The 21,900-nt window shown below is 36.4% G+C and overlaps 5 protein-coding genes and 2 pseudogenes across 6 annotated transcripts; 3 read left to right on the forward strand and 4 right to left on the reverse strand.

Annotated features, from left to right (window-relative positions):
- Positions 1 to 1,324, reverse strand: part of LOC106339072 — a 4,873-nt pseudogene extending 3,549 nt beyond the window's left edge.
- Positions 1,325 to 1,733: 409 nt separating this feature from the next.
- LOC106342854 lies at positions 1,734 to 3,976 on the reverse strand. Of its 2 annotated transcripts, none has more exons than XM_013781896.1 (6): positions 3,764 to 3,976; positions 3,280 to 3,406; positions 3,127 to 3,170; positions 2,888 to 3,004; positions 2,416 to 2,541; positions 1,734 to 1,823 (listed from the first exon to the last, which is right to left on the reverse strand). In XM_013781896.1, exons 1-6 carry the CDS (start codon positions 3,770 to 3,772, stop codon positions 1,800 to 1,802), a joined length of 447 nt encoding a protein of 148 aa, XP_013637350.1. In that variant the 5' UTR covers positions 3,773 to 3,976; the 3' UTR covers positions 1,734 to 1,799. The 2 variants fall into 2 exon arrangements, with proteins under 2 accessions (XP_013637350.1, XP_013637349.1); XM_013781895.1 differs by having other exon boundaries at positions 1,752 to 1,834.
- Positions 3,977 to 4,100: 124 nt separating this feature from the next.
- Positions 4,101 to 5,162, forward strand: LOC106342855. The gene is made up of 2 exons (XM_013781897.1): positions 4,101 to 4,194; positions 4,553 to 5,162. The coding sequence occupies exon 2, from the start codon at positions 4,579 to 4,581 to the stop codon at positions 4,990 to 4,992; it is 414 nt and encodes a 137-aa protein (XP_013637351.1). The 5' UTR covers positions 4,101 to 4,194; positions 4,553 to 4,578; the 3' UTR covers positions 4,993 to 5,162.
- A 934-nt stretch (positions 5,163 to 6,096) lies between these two features.
- On the forward strand, positions 6,097 to 8,497 carry LOC106342852 (receptor-like protein 12). The gene has a single exon (XM_013781894.1). The coding sequence runs from the start codon at positions 6,176 to 6,178 to the stop codon at positions 8,495 to 8,497; it is 2,322 nt and encodes a 773-aa protein (XP_013637348.1). The 5' UTR covers positions 6,097 to 6,175.
- Positions 8,498 to 11,224: 2,727 nt separating this feature from the next.
- Positions 11,225 to 12,175, reverse strand: LOC106339074. The gene is made up of 2 exons (XM_013777894.1): positions 11,995 to 12,175; positions 11,225 to 11,838 (listed from the first exon to the last, which is right to left on the reverse strand). Exons 1-2 carry the CDS (start codon positions 12,173 to 12,175, stop codon positions 11,225 to 11,227), a joined length of 795 nt encoding a protein of 264 aa, XP_013633348.1.
- A 509-nt stretch (positions 12,176 to 12,684) lies between these two features.
- LOC106339075 lies at positions 12,685 to 13,890 on the forward strand (annotated as a pseudogene).
- A 3,472-nt stretch (positions 13,891 to 17,362) lies between these two features.
- On the reverse strand, positions 17,363 to 19,848 carry LOC106339277 (receptor-like protein 12). The gene has a single exon (XM_013778065.1). The coding sequence runs from the start codon at positions 19,793 to 19,795 to the stop codon at positions 17,528 to 17,530; it is 2,268 nt and encodes a 755-aa protein (XP_013633519.1). The 5' UTR covers positions 19,796 to 19,848; the 3' UTR covers positions 17,363 to 17,527.
- Positions 19,849 to 21,900: the final 2,052 nt, after the last annotated feature.

A 21,900-nucleotide genomic window follows, 5' to 3' on the forward strand; every position in this document is an offset into this window, starting at 1 on the left:
ACCAAATTGTTTCCATGGCTTATTATTGGAAATAAACTTCTTCTTTTTTTTTAAATGACAAAGAAATATGATTTTTTTTTTTGAAACCTGAAAAACAATGGAAGAATTACAGATTTTAATCCATAACAAATGAAAGGATGTTGAACTTGATCAACAAACCCGAAAAGAAGAAAATGGTAAAAAGAAAAAATCGCTGGAAAGATCTCGATGATCGTTGATTCTGAGAATGGTCGTTCGTCGAGGATTCTTGATAACCGTTGATTCATGAAGAATACCGATAACAAGGAAGATGAAAAATATAAAGTTTTTGATACCACAAAGTGGTCCGGATCAAAAACAAAACATGCTCTGATACCACTGATAGGTCCCTTGCCAAGAGATATCAATGTTGATCTAGAAACATGTGATTTGATACCAATTAAGGTCCCTCTTCAAATCAAAGAGAATTTGCCAAAAACAAACTAATAACACATTTTTCTTTGGGTAGTTAAGACTACCTCTTTTTGTTGTTTTCATTGATTTAAATAGAAAAGATACATGAAGCAAACTCCTACAAAACGTGAAAGGGAAAGTGGATCACCCTTCTCCTACATAACAAGAAGTGGAGTTGTGATCTTTTTATTTGCATAAACATAGGAAATAACTTGAAGACTAAGTCATAATACTCTGTCCTTGAACTTTGGTTTAGCGTAGTCTCATCACCAGGAGTGAGAGCTGCAAGCCTCTGAGAGTAGTAACACAACGCTTGCTCCTGATCGAGTTTAATCCTGTTCAAGTAAATCTCGAAAATCTCATCGCGGCCTTTCACATATCCGGTTTATAAACGCCTATCTGGCGAGCAAACCGTCCAGGCCGTAACAAGGATTTATCCAAAACATCCGGTCTGTTAGTCGCAGAAAGAACCAAAACTACTCCAGATGTTGCAGCAAAGCCGTCCATCTCAACTAGCAGCTGATTCAAAGTGCTTTCATGCTCGTTGATACCACGACCAATGGCATCAATCTCATCGATAAATATAATAACAAACGTCTCACCTTCGAAGCCCCAACACCAGCATATATCTCAATAAAATCTGAACCGGACATGGTCAGAAAAGGGACACCTGATTCACCTGCTGTAGCTTTAGCTAAAAGGGTCTTTCCCGTTCCGGGAGGACCTACCAAAAGTGCACCTGGAGGGATTTTAGCACATAAATCTTGGTACTTCTTAGGGTTCTTGAGGAAATGTACAAGCTCCATGAGTTCTTGTTTAGCCTCCTCACATCCTTGAAATGAATCTTCTTCTTGGAACTGTTATCTGCTTTCGTTATTGTGGCTTCATGTACTGACCACCACGTCTTTTGGCAGGGATAACGTTACCGTTACCTTGGACTTTCACTGCTGATTTGTTTGAAACATTTATATAGTCAATCTGAAACAAAGAGGTATAGATAAAACATTATTAATAGTGGAAAACAAACAAAGGAGCAGGAACAAAAGGTTAAGTCTATTATGTATATATGCTTGCCTCCGGAGCCATGTGAGAAAGAAGAAAAGAACACAGCAAGATCCCGCAGCGGATTTAGCAGGTTCTGGAGACCATTCATGAACATATTAATTTATGCTCCAAGCCAAAAATAGGCAACAACTTGATTAATCTTCTAGGAAAAACTCTTTGTTTATTATTCTCCTCCCCTAAACAATGTGAAGAAAACATTTTTTATACATATAAGCTTGGTTCGAAATTGCGGGTGGCGACAAGAAGCGAGGAGGTGGGAGCTTAGCGCCTAGCGCCATGGCGGTACAAAGCGAGCGCTTTGTCTACCTGCAACAGAACAAGGTAACCTGCAAAACCACTTTTTTATATATATATTAGTATATTACGTAAAACTTAAGAAAGACAAGTAAGAAATAAAAAACACCAACTTCATATAATAAAACAGAAAGGTTCAATAAACAATACACGAGACAAACTAACATTTAAAAGAAGCTACTGATATAAACAGAGTCGACATGATCAACAAACAAGGCTTATATTAATGAAAAACTACTAACATACGGAGAAGAAACTATGATATAAACAAGAAAAGATCATAAAACCTTGCAAATGATAAGCTACTGCCGTAAGTTGTAGAGAGGAAAAGCTAATGAGTTTTACTTTCAGGTTTGTATGGTTCTTATATAGGAGAAGACATTAGGGTTAGTGGGATTGCATCCTAGGTTAGTGGGGTTGTGGATCCCCTCCTCTACACGCCTAATACGTGGGAAGAGTATATACTTTTAGATATACTAAATATTCTGACAAAACCGTTTTGTTAAGTGTACATTTTTAAGCAAATCTTCTTTTTTTGTGTAGGCACAACTAAACGCCGCTTTTAGCGCTTTATGGATATTGCAAAAGCGAGGAAAAAGCGAGAAAAGCTAGGGATCTATGTACCTCGCCTGGCAAGGGTGTCCCTAAGCGTTGAGGGCATCGCCTTGGGCGCCTTAGCGCCATGGCGACAAAAACTCTCGCTTTTTCGAACCAAGCATATAAGAAGAGCCTGGAGTATAGTAGAAAACCCTAAACCCAATACAGTTAGGAAATTAATATAGCTAATAAGTATGTAAAACTAGCAAAGAGAAATTTAACTTGAACCAAAAATGTAAATTTTCTTTGTGTTAGCTTCTGAGTTTTTTCTTTTTTTTTTTTGTTCTCACATATGTGATTAACACCCATTGAGGTCACTGGATGTATCACATATTTCTCACGTTTATCATTTTCATTCTGAATTTAATTCTTGTCTGAAGAATCTGTATTCGAAATGCCCAATCTCTCTACAAGAGAATATATCAAACCATTGCTTAGAAATCAAAGTTACAGAAGCTCTCATCTCCCGGTTTCCACATAAGAACAAGGTGTACATTACCGTATGCAGTTGAAATTTAAGTGGAGAAGCTCGTTGATGAAGAAGACAGGGGAAACATGGGGGTTGTTGCTTTGCAGACATTGCTCTTTGAAACAGCCATGATGCGATAAAGTTGGGCTGTTGTTCAAAAGACAAACGGCTTCAGTGAAGTTTAATGGACAGGGAAGAAGGAATTAAATATTGTTCTAAACCACAGAGTGTAAACTTTATGAAAGGTCCACCATAAGATGGAAACTCACTTGGTATCTCAGCATCAGTTTCCAGTATTCTTCAAGTAAATCCTCTAGACTTGGAGATGTTGATTACGGTTAAGCGTAAGTGAACATGTAAGATGTTTTGGAAAGACCAACTTTCATCACATGTATTTATAAGAATGGGTAACACTTTCATACCTGTTGGTTGAGTACATATGTTGGACCAAATGTTGTTAAAATCTTTTGAAAGCATTGCAAATTTGCAAGAGTAAGCTCCACCAGCACCTCCGGCTTCTCCACCAACTGAAATGTTCGCCATTATCTTCTGCATATCGAAATGATTGAATTCATACTCAGATAAAAAAGCATCTCCTCGTGAAGTTAAAAGGTGCTTATGCATATGGTCAAAGGCTTTCAAGATTCACACACTATAAGAACTTGACAGAAAGAAAAGAAAAAAGCCAATGAAACTCCTTGTCCTATGCAATGAAAAACCAGTTAGCAGGAGCATACATTTTTTCCAATCAACTAGGCCATTAATGGTTCCATCACAATGCAGACCGTAAAATCACTATCTATTTCTGAGAAAGTTCAAAACTTTTTGTTTCATATGAAAGATGCAAACGAAAGTTAGAAGCAGACGAAGAACATGGAATTGAATCGTTCATCAAGCAGCACTTACAGGACGCATTCAAGACTGTCGAAAGCTTTAAGCTTGACCTGTGTTCTAGAGGGATCCCACTTGTGTCTGAACGCCGGAGCTCTCCCTCTCACTTGCCTTGTCCGAGCCCATCGATGCACAACTATTGAACTGCTGAAGTTGCAGAACCACCTCGGCCAACTCGGAGATGCTATAAAACTCCGGATTGTGCAGTGTGTCAGGGAATGTCAAACAGTTAAGAAAAACTTCTGGGAAACAAAGCACCAAATAAACCAGAGAATTAAAATATATCAAAATAGTAGGGTCTTTTCTGTAATTTTGTTTTATATCCTCCACTCTGTTATAATATCTCATCAAACTGGGAAGTGGATAAGCCTGGGCTCAGGGTTTTTAGGGTTCAAGTCACTCAGTCACACTGTTCCATCTCTATCCACTATCTTCGCCATCCACAGGTAATCAAAAATGGATGTGTCTTAAATTCTGAAATTGATAACATTTCATGTATTTTCTGATTTTATCAACCCATAACTCTGTTTGGAACCAAACTCATGTTAGGTTCGGAACTGAAACAATCACCATGTTATTTCGAGATTTCGTTTCTCATTAGTAATTGAGCATAAAAAAAATCTCTTGAATCCTCAGTTTATTACACCCTGTATTCATTGATTCATAAGCTATCACACAAAGATTAGATAATAAAGCCTCATGTTTTACAACAATTCGCAATCTTTCGATATGTGTTATGTAAATCTCATTGTGGGTCTAAGGAGATTCCAAGATCTTAACGTCTCTTCTCTATAACTTTCACAGATTCTTTAATTTGAAGAGAAGCAGCCATGGCAAGTCTGATAATCTCCACACCATTCCCAGGCTCTCTCACTCAATCCAAGAAAACGAGTAAACTCTCTGTTCAGAGAGCCTTTAAGGTAACCTCTATGCAGACACCGTTGGAAGAGCTGTACAACGTCAAAGTGGAAAGGAAAGTGTCACAGAGACGGTTAGAAGAGCTCGGTGTTTCGAGATGGTCGGTTTGGAAGACGGGGAAATGTAAATTGCCATGGGACTGGCAGGTGGATCAGCTGGTTTACATAGAAGAAGGAGAGGTTCGTGTTGTGCCCGAAGGAAGCAAGAGGTATATGCAGTTTTTGGCTGGAGATCTTGTTAGGTACCCGAAATGGTTAGAGGCTGATCTTTTCTTTAACGCTCCTTACCGTGAACGGTATTGTTTCAAGGCTTATGGTGATGATTGATTTAAATGTAGAGTTTGAGTTTAGAGCCAATAAAGTTTAAACTTGTGTGTGTGTGTGTGTTTTGTTATGGCCTGACAGATCTTTGTGACAATATAAGAAGACGGTTATCTTTTTCTTCTTCAAAAATTGTGTGTGTGTTGTTGTTATAACCTGATGGATCTTTTTGTGATGGTATAAGAAAACAATTCTCTTCTTTCTTCTACAGAATTTGTAATGCTAAACATAACTAAACAGAGCAGAGACAAAGAAATCAAAAGTGAGCTATCTTGTTTTGAAGAGAACGTAGCATTTTAATTGAACTAAACAACTTTTTTAAAAGGAACAAAAAGTAGAACAGAGTATTTTTCAGACGGGTTTGAGAGAGGGATGAAGAATCAAAAAGGATCTTGTTTCCAAGAAGAGATTGTAGCATTCTAATTGAATTGAAAGGACATTTTCAAAATGAACAATTAGTTCTTGGAGCACTTTGAAGGTTTGTTTGCTTCCATAACCTCTCACAGTCTGTGTTAACTTTAACTGAAGTTTCTTTCTTCTTTTAAAATGTTGGGAGGAATTTTTGGGGTCTCTTTGGTATGCTTGCATAGGACGTCTCCTTATGTTTGGGGTAGCCTAGACTTAGACGTTGGGTTTGCGTTTATTTTTCATGTTTTCAGGTGTTTGTTTTGACTCCGGAGATGTTTGTTTTGTCTCCGTTGTAGGACTATTGCTTTGCCATAATATGTGACCACTTTGGTCGTTGACTGGCCCTCATGTTACCAAGTCCGAAACGAATTAATTTATGTTCATATGTGAGAAATTTCAAACTGATTCCAATCCACGCTATAAAAATCAACTAACGTGGATTTCACTTCAGGATTGAGTTAGCCATACAAATTACAAAGACTTAAACTTAGCCCTATCTTACAAGTCAGCGACGGCCCATACTTAGGAAAGGCCCTACTCCAGTTTATAAAATGTATGGCTAACATATATTTAAAATTAAATGTATTTGAAATTTTCCTTTGTAATTAAAATAACATTTGAATATATTTAAAAATTTCTCCTTTTTTTCTAAGCAAGAAAAAAACACACAAATTTTTTTTGGGCAGATGTGTATATATAATAACGCTCTGATCATTGATTCATATGCCAAAGAAAAAAAAAACTCATTGCAATTTCTAAATTTTCACGCACATCCATCTAAATGTCGAACTCACGTTTGTGTTTGCTCTCACTCGTGTCCATCTTATCCTTACTCATCACTACTACAACCAATCTTGTCGCTGCTCAGCGTCAGCGATGTCGTCCCGACCAAACCGAAACCCTCAAGCGTTTCAAAAATGAGTTCACCTTCTCCAGCAGCTGCAGCGACGACGCCTACTTCTTACGCGGTGTGACATGCGATAACGTGACCGGTGCGGTCACCATACTAAAACTCCCCAGTGGATGTCTACGTGGCACTCTCAGAGACAATAGTAGCCTCTTCGAGCTAAGCCATCTCCGTTACCTCAACCTCTCTTTCAACAACTTCGCTTCTTCTTCTTTACCCTCTGCCTTTGGTCAACTACACAATCTTGAGGTCTTGCTTCTCTCCTCTAATGGCTTCTTAGGTCAAGTTCCTTCCTCTATACGTAACCTCACTAAACTAACTCAGTTAAAGCTTTCTCATAATAAGCTCACAGGTGATTTAACCTCACTTCTACAGAACCTAACAAGCCTTGTGGCTTTAGACGTTTCTTCTAATGAATTCTATGGAACCATACCTTCTTTTCTCTTCACTATGCCTTCCTTGTCTTATCTTGATTTGAGTGAGAATCATCTCTCTGGCCCACTTGAACCCCCTTTTTCTTTGCCTAATCTCCAATTTCTCATGCTCTCTCACCTAAACATAAACCACCAGCTTGACTTAAGAATCTTCTCCTCTCTCAAATCTTTGTCATACCTTGATCTCTCCGGAATCAGTTTAGCACCAATAAGTATGGATTCAGACATCGACTTCACAAAGAACCTGAATGTCTTGCTCTTGTTGGAATGCAACATAAGTAAGTTCCCTAGATTCGTGAGGTCTCTAAAGAATCTAGAGAATTTATATCTTTCCCACAACAGAATTAAAGGGAACATTCCTGACTGGTTATGGAGTCTTCCTCGTTTGACCACGCTTTATCTGTATAACAACTCCTTCACCGGTTTCGAAGGCTCATTAGATCATGTTCTAGCTAACTCACCGGTGCAGGTTCTAGACATGGCTTATAACTGCTTCAAAGGATCATTCCCTAATCCACCACGCTTTATCATCAACTTGTCTGCTTGGAACAATAGTTTCACCGGAGAGATCCCTCTCTCAACCTGTAACCGAACATTTCTTGATGTTCTTGATCTGTCCTACAACAACTTCACGGGCTTAATCCCTCCATGTCTCGGTAATATGAACGTAGTGAATCTCCGGAAAAACAAGCTGGAAGGAAACATCCCAGACGAGTTCCACATCGGCGCTTCTACACAGACGCTTGACGTGGGATACAATCAACTAACCGGGAAGCTTCCAAGATCTCTCCGGAATTGCTCACTCCTAAGGTTCTTAAGTGTGGATGACAACAGAATCAAAGACTCGTTTCCCTTCTGGCTCAAGGCATTGCCGAGTTTGAAAGTCCTTACTCTACGTTCAAACAGATTCTATGGTCCTATATCTCCACCTTATGGTCCAGGTCCTCTTGCGTTTCCTAAGCTCCAGATACTTGAAATATCGCATAATAGATTCACCGGAAGCTTACCAAGAAACTACTTTGAGAATTGGAGTGCAACATCTCTTAAGCCTAATGATGAAGAGAAGTATATGGGAGACGATACGAGTGATGAGTATATCTATCAAGAGAAGCTGTATATGGGAGACTATACAAGTGATAAGTATATCTATCAAGATACTTTGGATTTGCAATACAAAGGTCTATACATGGAGCAAGGAAAGGTACTTACATTTTACTCGGCCATCGATTTCTCTGGGAACAAACTGGAAGGGGAGATTCCTGAATCTATTGGTCTGTTGAAGGCATTGATTGCTCTCAACTTATCAAGCAACTCATTCACAGGACATATCCCGTTGTCTTTCGCCAATGTGAGTGAGCTCGAGTCATTAGACCTGTCAAAGAACAAACTGTCTGGGGAGATTCCTCAAGAGCTAAAGAGGCTTTCGTATTTGGCGTACATAGATGTTTCTGATAATCAACTCACTGGTGAAATACCACAAGGGACACAGATCATAGGGCAGCCTAAATCCTCATTTGAAGGGAATCTAGGGTTATGTGGTCTCCCTCTTGAAGAAAGTTGCTTCACCGAAAACACACCATCAATAGAAGAGCCAGATGAAGAAGAAGACGGAGGAGTATTGAAGTGGAGAGCAGTGGCAATAGGGTATGGACCTGGAGTTCTGTTTGGATTAGCAATAGGATATGTTGTTGCTTTGTACAAGCCTGAGTGGTTCATCAAGAATTATATTCAGAACAGGCTCCTAGGCATTGGACGCCTTTAGGATCAATTTGTTTCTGCTTATCTTTTTGTTGTTGTAAGTTGATCTTTGAATGTGTGTTAAGTTGATCTTTGAATGTGTGTTAAGTTAATCAAAAACATAATTCTAGTATGTTTAGTGTTACTTTAATTCTTGTCTCAAAGTAGAGTAGTTGAAACCACTGACTTAGTTACTTGCATATCAAACAACATACTCATGTAACTGTGGAAACATAAGAAACAAAATAAATTGTGAGTTCTTGTGTATTGTTATAGCCTGATTATATGTTTTGTGACAATACAACAAGAAGACAATTATTTTTCTCTTCTTCAGAATTTGTATTACTTATCATAACTAAAAAGAGCAGATATAAAGAAATCGAAAGTGAGCTGTGAAAGTATCTTGTTTTGAAGAGAAGGTAGCATTTTAATTGAACTAAACTTTTAAAAAGGAACAATAAGTAAAACAGAGTAGCTTCAGACAGTTTTTGAGAGAGGGATGAAGAATCAAAAAGGAACTCTCATACACGGGCCCTGGCGGCATCGATCAATGTATCAATGTTTTGCATAGGTTAAACAGAGGAGATGGTTGAGTTTTTGGAAGTAGCAAAGAAAGCCTTGACGTGGCCAATGCTAGCAGAGGCGTCTTGCTGCGTTGAGGCTATCTCTTTACTTATGAGGTTCAATGTCATTCCAGAAGCTGATGAACCAAGGAGGATGATGGAGAGGCTTGAGGGGACTTACAAAGCACAAAGACCGTATGATTTGCGGTGCTGCATCAGCCCTTCAAACTAAGCCGACCAACATTTAATATTTTCTTAAGTCTCAAGTTTAACTAAATTTCCGCGCATATATTAGTTGTTACATTTTTATACATTGATATTTGTTTTTCATAAGTTATATATTGTAGATTTGTCATAATATAACTAATTGTATTCCAAAGATCTGGAGCGAATCGGGAAATATGGTTATTTTTGGTACAAATATCCGAACCCATTTCAGATATACATTTGTTATTTAGATATTCCTAGGTTCCTATACATTAGAACCGAACTCATTCACAGAAGGACCTAACTCAAAACCCACAAATAAATTTATATATTCAGTCGTGGCGTAATTTAAAAAAAACGATACCAGAAAGGAACAATTCGTACCTAAATTGAGAGCCAATGTTCATGCCTAACTGATTTTATAAACTAATAAAAATGACTATTTATATGTGTTTGACTAAATTAAGTAAAATATAAAGATTTTTTTATTTAGTAAAATAATTATATGGAGTGAAAAATTAAGTGGCAATAAATGTAATAGTTTTTTATTGTTTTGATTTAAGTTATTATTTTATTCATAAAACATGTCTCTAAATTATGTTTTTGGCTACGTAATTTTTCACCGATTGAAACTAAAATAAATAAAAAAATTTAGTAAAGCAAACTAAACTGAACGTTTAACCATATGCAAAACCAAGTTATTTTACATTTTGATTTTATAACTGTCACAAAGTTAATGTTTATTAACTAATAAATAAAAATCTGCACTATTATTATTATGGTAATATAATTAATGAAATTGTTAAACTGAGTGAAATATGGAAAGACAATTAATATAATTATATTAATGAAATTACTAAAATGATATTATACTTTTTTATACTGCTATCTATGTTTTCAAACAATTCACATTTATACTGCTCTTCATGTTTACAAACAACTAAGTGTTTTCCTGCACCATGTACAGAAATAAAGTTTTAAAATTATATTTATAATTAATTTTTTGTTAATTTTTGGGTTTTATTATTTGCGTACAACATTTTAATTCTATGTAAAAATTAAGACTAAAAAATATTTTTATTTACATTTATATTTAATAATATATATATATATATATATCTTGGAAATATTTTTATTTTGGTTAATATATATTACATAAAATTCTATAAAATTAAGGGAAAGTTTTGTTATCTATAATTAACAAAACATAAAATTAAATAATATTTCTAAAATTTGTAAATATTAAAAAGAAATAATCATAATATGATTAGAATTTTTTTTTTGAAAATACATAAATTATTTAAGATTTGTTTTAGTATTAAAAATTATAAAATTATTAAAACAAAATTAAATAATATTTTCGAAAATTATTATATATTACTATATTTGTAATTTTATTATTTATTGTTATATTAATGATGATTTATAAGTTATTACCTTATTCTAAGAACTTACCAAAATTATAAAATAGTATTAAATGTAAATGTCCATGTCACAATTAGTCCAAGCCATGTCATCTTTATTAGTATGCCATGTCATCATTTTATTTTCAAAATTAATGTGGTGATGACATGTGTCAAAATCACTTGGTAAATAATGTATAGGGGATTCCAAAAAGTATTTTAGTTTTAATAATATAGATGTAAAATATCTAATGTAATCTATAATGCTTTGGAAAGATATTCAATATTTTAGCAAGTAAATAAAAGATATGCCATGTCTGTAAAGAGGGTCATGGAAAATTTTGGAAAGATATAGTTCTCTTCTTGATTTTTTTTTTCAACCCTTTGTGTCTATTACATAATAAATTGAAACGGAAGCAATTCAAGAGAGCATGGTGGGTACCGGCAGGACTCCAAACCCACAAAACAAAAAAACGTAAAAATAAAGGAAACACACCCCAGCTCCCTACTCCAAAACCATCTCAGGTGAGATTGACGTGATGTAGGTCTGACAAGCATGATGTGTTCCAACAAACCGAATTAGTAATCATCATACGCTCCAACCGCATCTTCAAGAATCATCGGTAGCAACCATCCAGGTCCATCCTTCGCAATATAAGAAGTATAGCGATGATCTCTTGTAACACTAAGAGCGATAGCATCGGCACATCGGTTTGCCTCTTTGTGAACATAAGCTATAGACCACAGCCCGAGCAAAGAGAGCTTTTCTCTAATAGCTCCAATCAGACCACTCAAATGAGGAAAATTCTCAGGATTTAAAATTGCTTCTCCCGCCAAGTAAGAAGTAGATTCGAAAACCACCTTTTCATACCTCATAGTTGAGAGACTTTCTACAGCCCAGTAGAAACACAATAACTCAGCCTCCAGTGGCGATGTTACAACAGAGTATGAGCGGCGACTGTGAGCCAAAGACACTCCATAATGGTTCCTTGTCAACCAAGCTACTTTACAGTTACAACTTGCATCAATCCAGGACGATCCAATATTACACTTGATGAAACTTGGACACGGCTTCTGCCAGCACGAAAGAGAAGCTACTCCCGACATCTGGTTTATGTCTTCCTTGTCAGGTATGTTAGCAGCCCGCCAAGCCTCAGCATCTAGTTGAATCTTCTCCCATAACTCCTCTGCCCCTGAGATAACTTGTTCAAAAACACATTTATTCCTCAATTTCCATAGATGCCATAGAATCCATGGAAACACCAAGCGAGTTTTCTCCTCTAGACGACTTTTCTTGCTAGTCTCAAGCAGGTGATGGAAATTAAAAAATACAGAGTTGCGTGCAAAACCTGCAGGTGGAGTAGGAAACCCTGATATTCTCCACACTTCTTTCGCAACAGGGCAGTGAAACAGAACATGGTTAATGGTCTCTGGCTGTGCAAGACACATCATACAAGTGGCATCAATGTTTATACCCCGAGTCCCAAGCCTCTCTGATACTGCTAATGCTCCAGCTAGTGCCTGCCACATAAAATGTCTGATTTTAGGTAATGTCTTTACCTTCCACAGGTTCGACCACAGCTTTGTCTCAATAGGAGGTTGATACAGGAGATCATAGTGGTACACGTGTAGGGACGAGAATCAAATAAAGAGGAGGGAAAATTCGAAATAAGAGACCATGAGGATTAAGACACGTGGACGTTCAAGATCATTTGAGTTTGTTACGTGCTAGCAACTCGTTTAAAGCTCTGTAACAAACGTCTGTTAGATTCATTCAGTCATTTTGTATAATTTCTCTCATTTTCTTGGAAAACTCTGTAAACATTTTCTCTCATTCAGTTTCAAGATTGATTCTCTTTCGATATCTTTGACTTTTGAGAAGAGATAGTTGTTTTATGAACATCAATCTCTAGTGTGAAGGCGAATACGATTTGGCTCTATCAGAGGTAAGGTTGGAACAGTCATCTAGTTCTCTATCGAGTGAAGGAGGTTCAAAAGCTTGAAAAAACAATACCAACTCTTTCGAATCTGTCTCCGCCATGAACGACTCGGTTCTAACATTTTCTCCGCGCTTTACGCGAAGCTCACTGTCGATTCCTGATGACCTTTTTGAGATATTCTCGAGGTTGCCTTCAAAGGCGATAGCAAGATGTCGTTGCGTATCCAAGCTCTGGGCGTCCATGCTTCGCTGTCAAGATTTTTTTTTTTGTTTTTGAAAAATTTGCTGTCAATATTTCAGAGTTTTTTTTGACCAAACCTTTTTCTCGTCCTCAGCTTCTATTCGTCTTCGAAGCTCACAGAGAGATTGCCTTCTTCTCGTCGCCTCAGCCAGAAAATCCAGAAGAGAACTCGTATGTTGTAGCTGCCAATCAACTTGCACATTTCCCAAGTGCCTATGGATTCTCTGCTCGTACCAGTGGCTTCTTCTGTTATCAAGTTGAACACATCTTTGAAGGGTCGAAAGTTCCAGAGTTTGTTCCGGTGATATGTAACCCCAGCACGGGACAGTCCTTGATCTTACCAACGTTGAAGTCGACGAAGAGGTTTGGAGTGGAAAGCTATCTTGGATATGAACCCATTGCCAAAGAGTTCAAGGTATTATCAATGGAATGCTCGTGTGAAAGTGGTGAGTGGATCTCTGCGAAGCACCAAGTTCTGACATTAGGAACCAATAAATTATCATGGAGGTTTGTTGAATGTTGCATCCCACATCTTTCTTCTAGTAAGTGGATGTGCATCAGTGGTGTTCTTTACTACGCAGCTGCAGCCTACAGTTCTTACGAGCGTACCATGGTAGCTTGTTTTGATTTAAGGTCTGAGAAGTTTAGCTTTGTGAATTTCAGTAGGGCAATGCCTAGTTCAACAACTTTAGTAAACTACAATGGGAAACTGGGTTTGCTTATGTCTGGAGATTTGGGAGATTTTGGTGATATTGCCATATTGGTGATAAAAGTATTGAGCTGTGGGTTCTACGAGATGCTGGAAAAAATGAGTGGTCCAAGCATGTATACGAATTACCACCTCTGTGGAAGGATGTAGCTGCCAGAAACATGTGCATTGCTGAAATGGTTGGTGTAAATGAAATTGTCTTGGCTCCTTGGTTCCAAAACGTGCCTTCCTATGTCATCTACTTCAACGTGGAGCGAAAGACGATCACAAAAGTTGGTATCCAAGGAATGGAAGCGTTTCAGGGTAAGAGATTCGACACCTATCTCAACTATGTTGACAATGTGAAGCTTATTTAAGCATTTTAAGAGAGAGAAGTGTATTTTTCATTTGTGTGTCTCGTTTTTTTCTACCATCCTAGTTTGAAAAAGCCCACCTGTTGTGGATGATAGATAATCTTCTTGTTACAAGTATTTATATTTGCTGAAAGCAACCGAAAAAGGAACAGAGTATGATTATGGTTTCATGTAACATGCACACATATGTATACATTATTATTTTTTACCAAAGGTTTACATGTACATATATTAAGGCTACAGTTTTGTGCTATTTTGTTTGTTTTTTTTAGACAAGTAGCTAAATATACATAGTGAAAGACTAAATTGGCGAATTATACATCGATTGACCTTAATGGTCTGTGTCATGCCCATTGTGGCTTAAACGGACGATTATACCTCTGTGTCATGATAAAAAAAAAAGTCAAGTACTTTGTCCTGCATAGAGTAGAAAACTCTTTTTACATTCTCTTTCATCTTGTAATTCTGACGCACACTCTACCTTTGCAATTCATCATCTCTTCTCACGTTCTCTTTCTTCTTGCCTCCATTCATTTTCTTTTTGTCAGATACATTTTTTTTCTTCATCTCTTTCATTCTTTTTCTTATTATTTTTCGTTTCTTTCCTCTTACCCCCCATATTTTTTCTTCTTTTGATTCTCTTTGTTTCCTTTTTTTTGTTTCTTTTTCTCTTTCTCTCTCCCTTTGAATATCTTCATTGGTTCTTCATTTAGATGCCAATTTTCTGAAGCTACGGAAAAATTCAAAAATGATCTGACACCAAATCTAGATAAAACATTTCATGATAGTGATTCCATTTTGAAGGTTAGTATTCTCTTATGTCTGTATTTCTAGTAAATCATAATTAGAACACATGTATTACCATATATTTATAGAAATATGATAAAGGTAAAAAACGTTAACACTATATACTATAGAGATGTTAAGATACTTATTTGATTAGCAAATTAAATGTTATATGTGGCGCGTTAAACAAATCAATAACACAATAATAATATTTATAATTTACTATTAATTATTAATCTAATATATTATTTAAATTAACGAGTAAAACAACAAAGTTAGCATGCAATAATCGTTATTGTAGGTTGTTAATAGTTGTTGTATCATTTAAAAAAAAATAGTAGCTATTAACATAGGTATTACCTGTTACTTATGATGTAGCACATATAATAAACATACATGCAATTTTGTTTTTGACTGCTATTGTCAATGTTTATCAAGCGACAAGGTAGTTAGCTGATAAATCAAAAATCTTTCTTTGATTTGTTAGATGATAACTAGGAAGGAGAAGAAGAAAAATGGGACAGCTTGTGCCTCTGATGGTTGGTGAATGAGAGAGGATTCATCAAGGGTCATGGAGATTCTAAGTCGACCATACAAAGGTTAAGTACGATTTGGTGCTAAGGGAGAGGTTATATAAAATTTTAAATAAGTAATCTCATGAAAAATATGTAGTTAACAGTTAATTAAATGTTTGACTGTATTAGGTATGAGGGATCATGGTTGGGTGCATGATAGCGATAAGGTTCTTATGGACGTATGAACCACGGAGGAGACTGAGGAAATACAGAAAACAAATGTTTCTTTAACAAGAGTTAAAGCTAAACCCACCTATGAGTGTAGATGGAGGCACATAGTCATCTACCAAATCAAGGATACTTTCTATGGGTGAATTCATGGTAATGTAATCTTTTTGTTAACGGTAATAAACATATGTGACGACTAAGTATGAATGTAACTGTTAACAGTTTTTTTTATATCTGAAGTTAACTGTTTTTATATCTGAAGTTATATACAAACCATGTATCATTCAAAGACAAATCTTAGTAATATCTTACCAACCATTTATCACTAGTTTGGTATCAAATTATGCATCAGCTAACAAAACATGTATCGGGTAACAAATAATTTATCAACTACTAAACAATTTATCAAACAATGTATTAACTAACAGCCGACATATCAACCTATTTATCTGCTGATAAACCATGTACGAAAACAATGTATAAGTTGACAAACTATTTATTAAATTATTTATCAGTTAGCAAACAATGTATCAAATGACAACAAGTATTTTGTAAAACAATTTATCAATTAGCGGTGTATTATTGTAATAGCTAACAAAATATGGAGGAAAGCTTCTTACTACTTTGACAGTGTTATTGTCATAACTGGTGCGGTAGTAAATTCAATACGAGTGACAGAAAAAAGCGATGCTTCGATTTTTTCTAAAGTCGTTTGATTAAAACTGTAAATTTATGATGATAAATACGAAAGAGATATTGAAGAAAGGTTGAGAGCATCATAAAAAATTGAAAAATAAATTCTCTCCCATAAATATAAAGAAAGTTATGGTGTGAGATAAGGAAAGATACAAAATATAATTAATTATTATAGTTTAGATGCTTTTGGTTTCTCACCAACTAAAACTGTTGACACTTTCTATTAATTTTTAAATAATTAATAAATAAATCCAGAACACTCCTCGAACAAAGAGTTTTGTTGCAACAAACAGTAAAACAGCAGTAGGATTTGAGTGGGTTTGACACAACTGTTGACATGTTGGTATGCATGAGAAAAGGGTAAAATCGACAAAGAAATATTTCTATGAAATCATGTGCATAGATCTAATTAAGGCCTCAATTAGGGGCATACAAGCCAATTATCTCTTGTTTTTTTTAACAGAAGTCAAACACAAGTTCTAAAAGTAAAGTACATGCATTAAAAACATAGGTACGATGGAATAGGCTTTGCTGAAAGCCTCGGCACATTTATCCGGAAGAGAAAAACCGGCATTAAAAACAGAGGAATGATGGAATAGGTTTGTTGAAAGACTCAGCACCGGAAGCAAAAAACAAACTGAATCGAAAATGAAGTTCGGTTTGGGTTCGGATCCTATCAATGATCGGAGCGGATCTTATATGTCTAGAACCAAAAAACGAAATCAAATCAGAACCAAACCAAGAACCAAATGTGTATCCGAATTTCTAAAATATAGTTTATATACTTTTAAATATTAATTATATTTATTTTTAAAATAATTAAATATTTTAAAAATACTTTTTGTAAACCAAATGATCCAAAAAACAGATTCACCTGAATACTTCTAAAATATTTTAAATTACCTGAATTATCCAAATTTTAATCCGAAAACTCGAAAAATCTGATATTTAATCCGACAAACCCGAATTTTCTGATTTTTAAATCCAAATTAACTGAAAAATCGAAACTGAACCTGAACTAAATTGGACCCAAGATTATCTCTAGCCCTTCTTGAACTTTGGAAGGAGAGGATCAGAGAACAAGAATCAACAAAGACGTGGAAACTAGTGATGTGAATCATTGTAAAAGCTCATGAGTCATTGTATCAAGAAGAGTATGAGTGTGAGGAAGAGATGGAATCCATTTGTAGAAGTTTATGAAAAAGTTTCGGTAAGAAATTGCTTCGGTTGTCAATAAATAAGATCCCACATTTTATATTTCAACTCCTCTGCTTTCAGACAAAAGTTTAAAGTAGCACAGAACATACAAAAATTATGTTTTTGACTAACTTGGCATGCACACATTCACAAACTATGTTTTTGACTAACTTGGCACACATCCACAGATCAAATTACAAAAAATAAGCTGAAACATCCTAAAGGCTTCCAACTCCTCTGAGCCTGTTCTGACCATAACTCTTAATAAACCACTCAGGCCTGTACAAAGCAACAACATGTCCTATAGCTAATCCAAACAATACTCCAGGTGCATACCCTATTGCCACTGCTCTCCACTTCAACACTCCTTCTTCTTCTTCCTCAACCTCTTCTATCGATGTTGTCTTTTCAGTGAAGCATCTTTCCTCAAGAGGAAGACCACACAACCCTAGATTCCCTTCAAACGACGACTTAGGCTGCCCTGTGATCTGCGTCCCTTGTGGTATCTCACCAGTAAGCTGATTATCAGACACATCTATATACGCCAAATACGTAAGCCTCCTCAGCTCATGAGGAATCTCCCCCGACAGTTTGTTCTCCGACAAGTCTAACGACTCGAGCTCACTCACATTAGCGAAAGACATCGGTATACGTCCCGTGAACGAGTTGTTCGATAAGTTGAGAGCAATCAAAGCCTTCAACAGACCAATAGATTCAGGAATCTCTCCTTCGAGTTTGTTTCCAGAGAAATCGATAGCCGAGTAGAACGTGAGAACCTTCCCTTGCTCCATGTATAAGCCTTTGTACTGCAAGTCCAAAGTATCTTCGTAACCAAACCTATCACTCGAGTAATCTCCCATATACATCTTCTCTTCATCGTCCGGCTTGAGTGATGTGTTAGTCCAATTCTCGAAGTAGTTTCTTGGTAAGCTTCCGGTGAATCTATTATGCGAGATTTCAAGTATCTGGAGCTTGGGGAAGGCGAGAGGACCATAAGGTGGAGAGATAGGACCGTGGAATCTGTTTGAACGGAGAGTGAGGACTTTCAAATCCGGCAGTGCCTTGAGCCAGAAGGGAAACGTGTCATTGATTCTATTGTGATCCACGCTAACAAACTTGAGGAGTGTGCAGTTGAGGAGAGATCTTGGAAGCTTCCCGGTTAGTTGATTGTATCCCACGTCAAGCGTCTGCGTTGAAGCGCCGATGTGGAACTCGTCTGGGATGTTTCCTTCCAGCTTGTTTTTCCGGAGATTCACTATGTTGATGTTACCGAGACACGGAGGGATTGAGCCGGTGAAGTTGTTATAGGAGAGATCGAGGACATCGAGGAATGTTCTGTTGCATGTTGAGAGAGGGATCTCTCCTGTGAAACTGTTGTTCCAAGCGGATAAGTTGATGATGAAGAGCGGTGGATCAGGGAAGGATCCGTTGAAGCAGTTGTAAGCCATGTCTAGCACTTGCACCGATGAGTTGGCTAAAACATGGTCTAATGAGCCTTCGAAGCCGGTGAAAGAGTTGTTGTAGAGATTCAGCGAGGTCAAATGAGGAAGAGTCCATAACCAATCGGGAACGTTTCCTTTGATTCTGTTGTCAGAAAGATATAAAAACTCTAGATTCGTTAGAGACTTCACGAATCTTGGAAACTCATAAATGTTGCATTCCGACAAGAGCAAGACCCTCAGAGATTTTGCAAAGTTGATGTCTGAATCCACACTTGTTGGTGTTAAACTGATTCCGGAAAGGTCAAGGTATGTCAAAGATTTGAGAGATGAGAAGACTCTAATTAAGTCAAGCTGGTGGGTTATGTTTAGGTAAGAGAGCTTGAGAACTCGGAGGTTAGGCAAAGAAAAAGGGGTTTCAAGTGGGCCAGAGAGATGATTCTCACTCAAATCAAGAAAAGACAAGGAAGGCATAGTGAAGAGAAAAGAAGGTATGGTTCCATAGAATTCATTAGAAGAGACGTCTAAAGCTACAAGGCTTGTTCGATTCTGTAGAAGTGAGGTTAAATCACCTGTGAGCTTATTGTGAGCAAGCTGTAACTGAGTGAGTTTTGTGAGGTTACGTAGAGAGGAAGGAACTTGACCTAAGAAGCCATTAGAGGAGAGAAGCAAGACCTCAAGATTGTGTAGTTGACCAAAAGAAGAGGGTAAAGGAGAAGAAGCGAAGTTGTTGAAAGAGAGGTTAAGGTGACGGAGGTGGCTTAACTCGAAGAGGCTACTATTGTCTCTAAGAGTGCCACGTAGACATCCACCGGGGAGTTTTAGAACGGTGACCGCACCGGTCACGTTATCGCAGGTCACACCGCTTAAGAAGTGGGTATCGTCGGTGCAGCTGCTGGAGAACGCAAACTCGTTCTTGAAACGCTTGAGGGTTTCGGTTTGATCGGGATGACAGCGTTGACCGGCGACAAGATTGGTTGTAGTAGTGATGATGAGTAAGGATAAGATGGACACGAGTGAGAGCAAACAAAAACGTGAGTTTGACATTTGGATGGATGTGTGTGAAAATTTTAGGAGTTGCAATGAGTTTTTATTTTCTTTGGCATGTGAATCAATGATCAGTCCGTTATTATATATACGTATATACAAGTTGTAGATAATAAAGCCCTTTTTTAATACAATAATGACGCCTTTCACGTTGCTTGAGTTCTTGAAATACACAAGTCTTAGCATTATGGCATATATTTTAAGAAAAAATATCGAAAAAGAAGAAATATATGATGAGGTCTATAATCTATTCTTTCAAGACGATGATGACGATAGGGTTCCGCGTTAATAATTTTTCTATTTCTTTGGTTTGTTAAAAGTAGTGTTTACACAGTGAGAATATTGACTATTTTCGTAGTCAATGTTGTATAGAGTAATGAAAAACTACGAGTGTATACATAGCATACACGTTTCTGTTGACAGAAAAGAAGAAAGAATATCGTGTCAATATAACTAGTTGCACCTCCTAACAACCGCCGTAAAGATGCCTAAAGATGTGGTCTGGACCACCTTAAATCTACAAAGATACTTAGATAGGGAACTTAGTAATGTGAAGAATGGCTTCAATAAAAGAAAAGAAATGAAGCCTGTAGGGAATTCAAAAGGTTTGAAACAATGTATCAGAAGAGGATGAGCGTGTTAGGAAAAGATGAAATCATTTGTTTGCATTGTTGAGTGATAAGCGACTATGCTAGTGGGTTTCCGGGATGTTACATCATCTTCTTTTGGATTGCAAATTGGTTTATAAAAATATAATAAACTATAGTTTAAGAGATAGATACAGTAGGTGTGAACGCATGGATTACCAACCATATGACCTCATGGCTTCTATCATATATTTGGTCAACTATATTTTTTTTTTCCTTTTCTGGTTAGGAAAATATGAATATCGTTACCTAAATAGAATAGTTTCAAATTTATAGGAACAATCTGGTGTCAGTGAAAGTCATATATGGAAGGATTCTTAGTTCAAAAAGTCATCCGAGGATTCAAACATTACCATATAACGATAAATTATATGGTTAACTATAAACAAATCTTAAGTAAAGAGCGATTTATTTCTGATGTTTCATAATAACCTTACTTTAAAGTTCAGGAACCTTTTCTTTGACAAGAAGAAATTCAGGAACCTTTTCTTAGAAAATAATTAAATTTATTGTTAAACCTTTTAATAGCTTGCAATTAAATCTTGACGGAATTAAAGAAAAAGTAATGATATATTTCAAGAGCAGATAATATAGTGCACAGACAAATTTGCATTAAGTGATCGAAATTCTCAATTTTGGATTTTTTGCAAAATTAACCTACAAGTCAAAAGTCAAAAGTCAAACATAAAACTAACCTCTTTTTTTTTATAGAAATTAGTTTTGCCATATTCACTCCACAAGTTCATAAATTTCACAAAAATGCCATCAGTTTTTTTTAGTAATTACAAGATTGTCATTGTCATCAATACCCTAACCACTATGAACGACCAATTTGAAGCTCTTAATGCTCCCAAAATCGATTTACCCTTCTTCTTTCTCCATTCTTATGAACTAAACACAACACCTCTCTCAATTTCTCTCCACATTAAGCTAAAAATCCCAATATTTTAATTCTATATTTTTTATGGTTCATAGAGTCATAAAAGCTAACAATTCTGGGTGGATCACTTTCGTTTGAGATTTTGTGTTCTTGGAGAAGCCTTATGTATGCTAAGGAAGTTATCTCACCAATTTAAGGTATAAAATCGAGTTTTTTTTCCAGATCTGTTCGTCCAGACGACTTACAGGTAAGTCGTCTGTCTGTAGACGAATTACCCGGAAGTCGTCTGGTCAATGCAGAGGTTATTTTTGCAATTGACTTTGAAATCTGTTTTCTGAGACGACTGAAATATAAGTCGTATTCTTTTGTTTGGTTTAAAAAAAACTCCAAAAAAGCTAGACGACTTACATTTTAGTCGTCATAGGTTAGTTTTGCATTTGACTAGATTATTTCACAAGTTTGACTTTCCTGGACGACTTACATTTTAGTCGTCTGGTGAAAAATTGAAATATCAATAATTTATTAAAACTCGACGACGTACAATTAAGTCGTCATAGGTTAGTTTTGCAATTGAAAAA

This window comes from Brassica oleracea, chromosome C4 (assembly GCF_000695525.1).
Source record: "Brassica oleracea var. oleracea cultivar TO1000 chromosome C4, BOL, whole genome shotgun sequence".
Lineage (NCBI taxonomy): Eukaryota > Viridiplantae > Streptophyta > Magnoliopsida > Brassicales > Brassicaceae > Brassica > Brassica oleracea.

What these genes read in the sequence shown, in the direction of transcription:
- LOC106339277 (XM_013778065.1), bottom strand. Translation starts at nt 19,795, where the DNA reads ATGTCAAACTCACGTTTTTGTTTGCTCTCACTCGTGTCCATCTTATCC.
- LOC106339074 (XM_013777894.1), bottom strand. Translation starts at nt 12,175, where the DNA reads ATGTGGCAGGCACTAGCTGGAGCATTAGCAGTATCAGAGAGGCTTGGG. An exon ending in GTTTCCTACTCCACCTGCAG is followed by an intron (nt 11,839 to 11,994) that starts GTTTTGCACGCA and finishes AAGTTATCTCAG; the next exon opens with GGGCAGAGGAGTTATGGGAG.
- LOC106342852 (XM_013781894.1), top strand. Translation starts at nt 6,176, where the DNA reads ATGTCGAACTCACGTTTGTGTTTGCTCTCACTCGTGTCCATCTTATCC.
- LOC106342855 (XM_013781897.1), top strand. Translation starts at nt 4,579, where the DNA reads ATGGCAAGTCTGATAATCTCCACACCATTCCCAGGCTCTCTCACTCAA.
- LOC106342854 (XM_013781895.1), bottom strand. An exon ending in CATATGTACTCAACCAACAG is followed by an intron (nt 3,171 to 3,279) that starts GTATGAAAGTGT and finishes CTCCAAGTCTAG; the next exon opens with AGGATTTACTTGAAGAATAC. An exon ending in AACTGATGCTGAGATACCAA is followed by an intron (nt 3,005 to 3,126) that starts GTGAGTTTCCAT and finishes TTTGAACAACAG; the next exon opens with CCCAACTTTATCGCATCATG.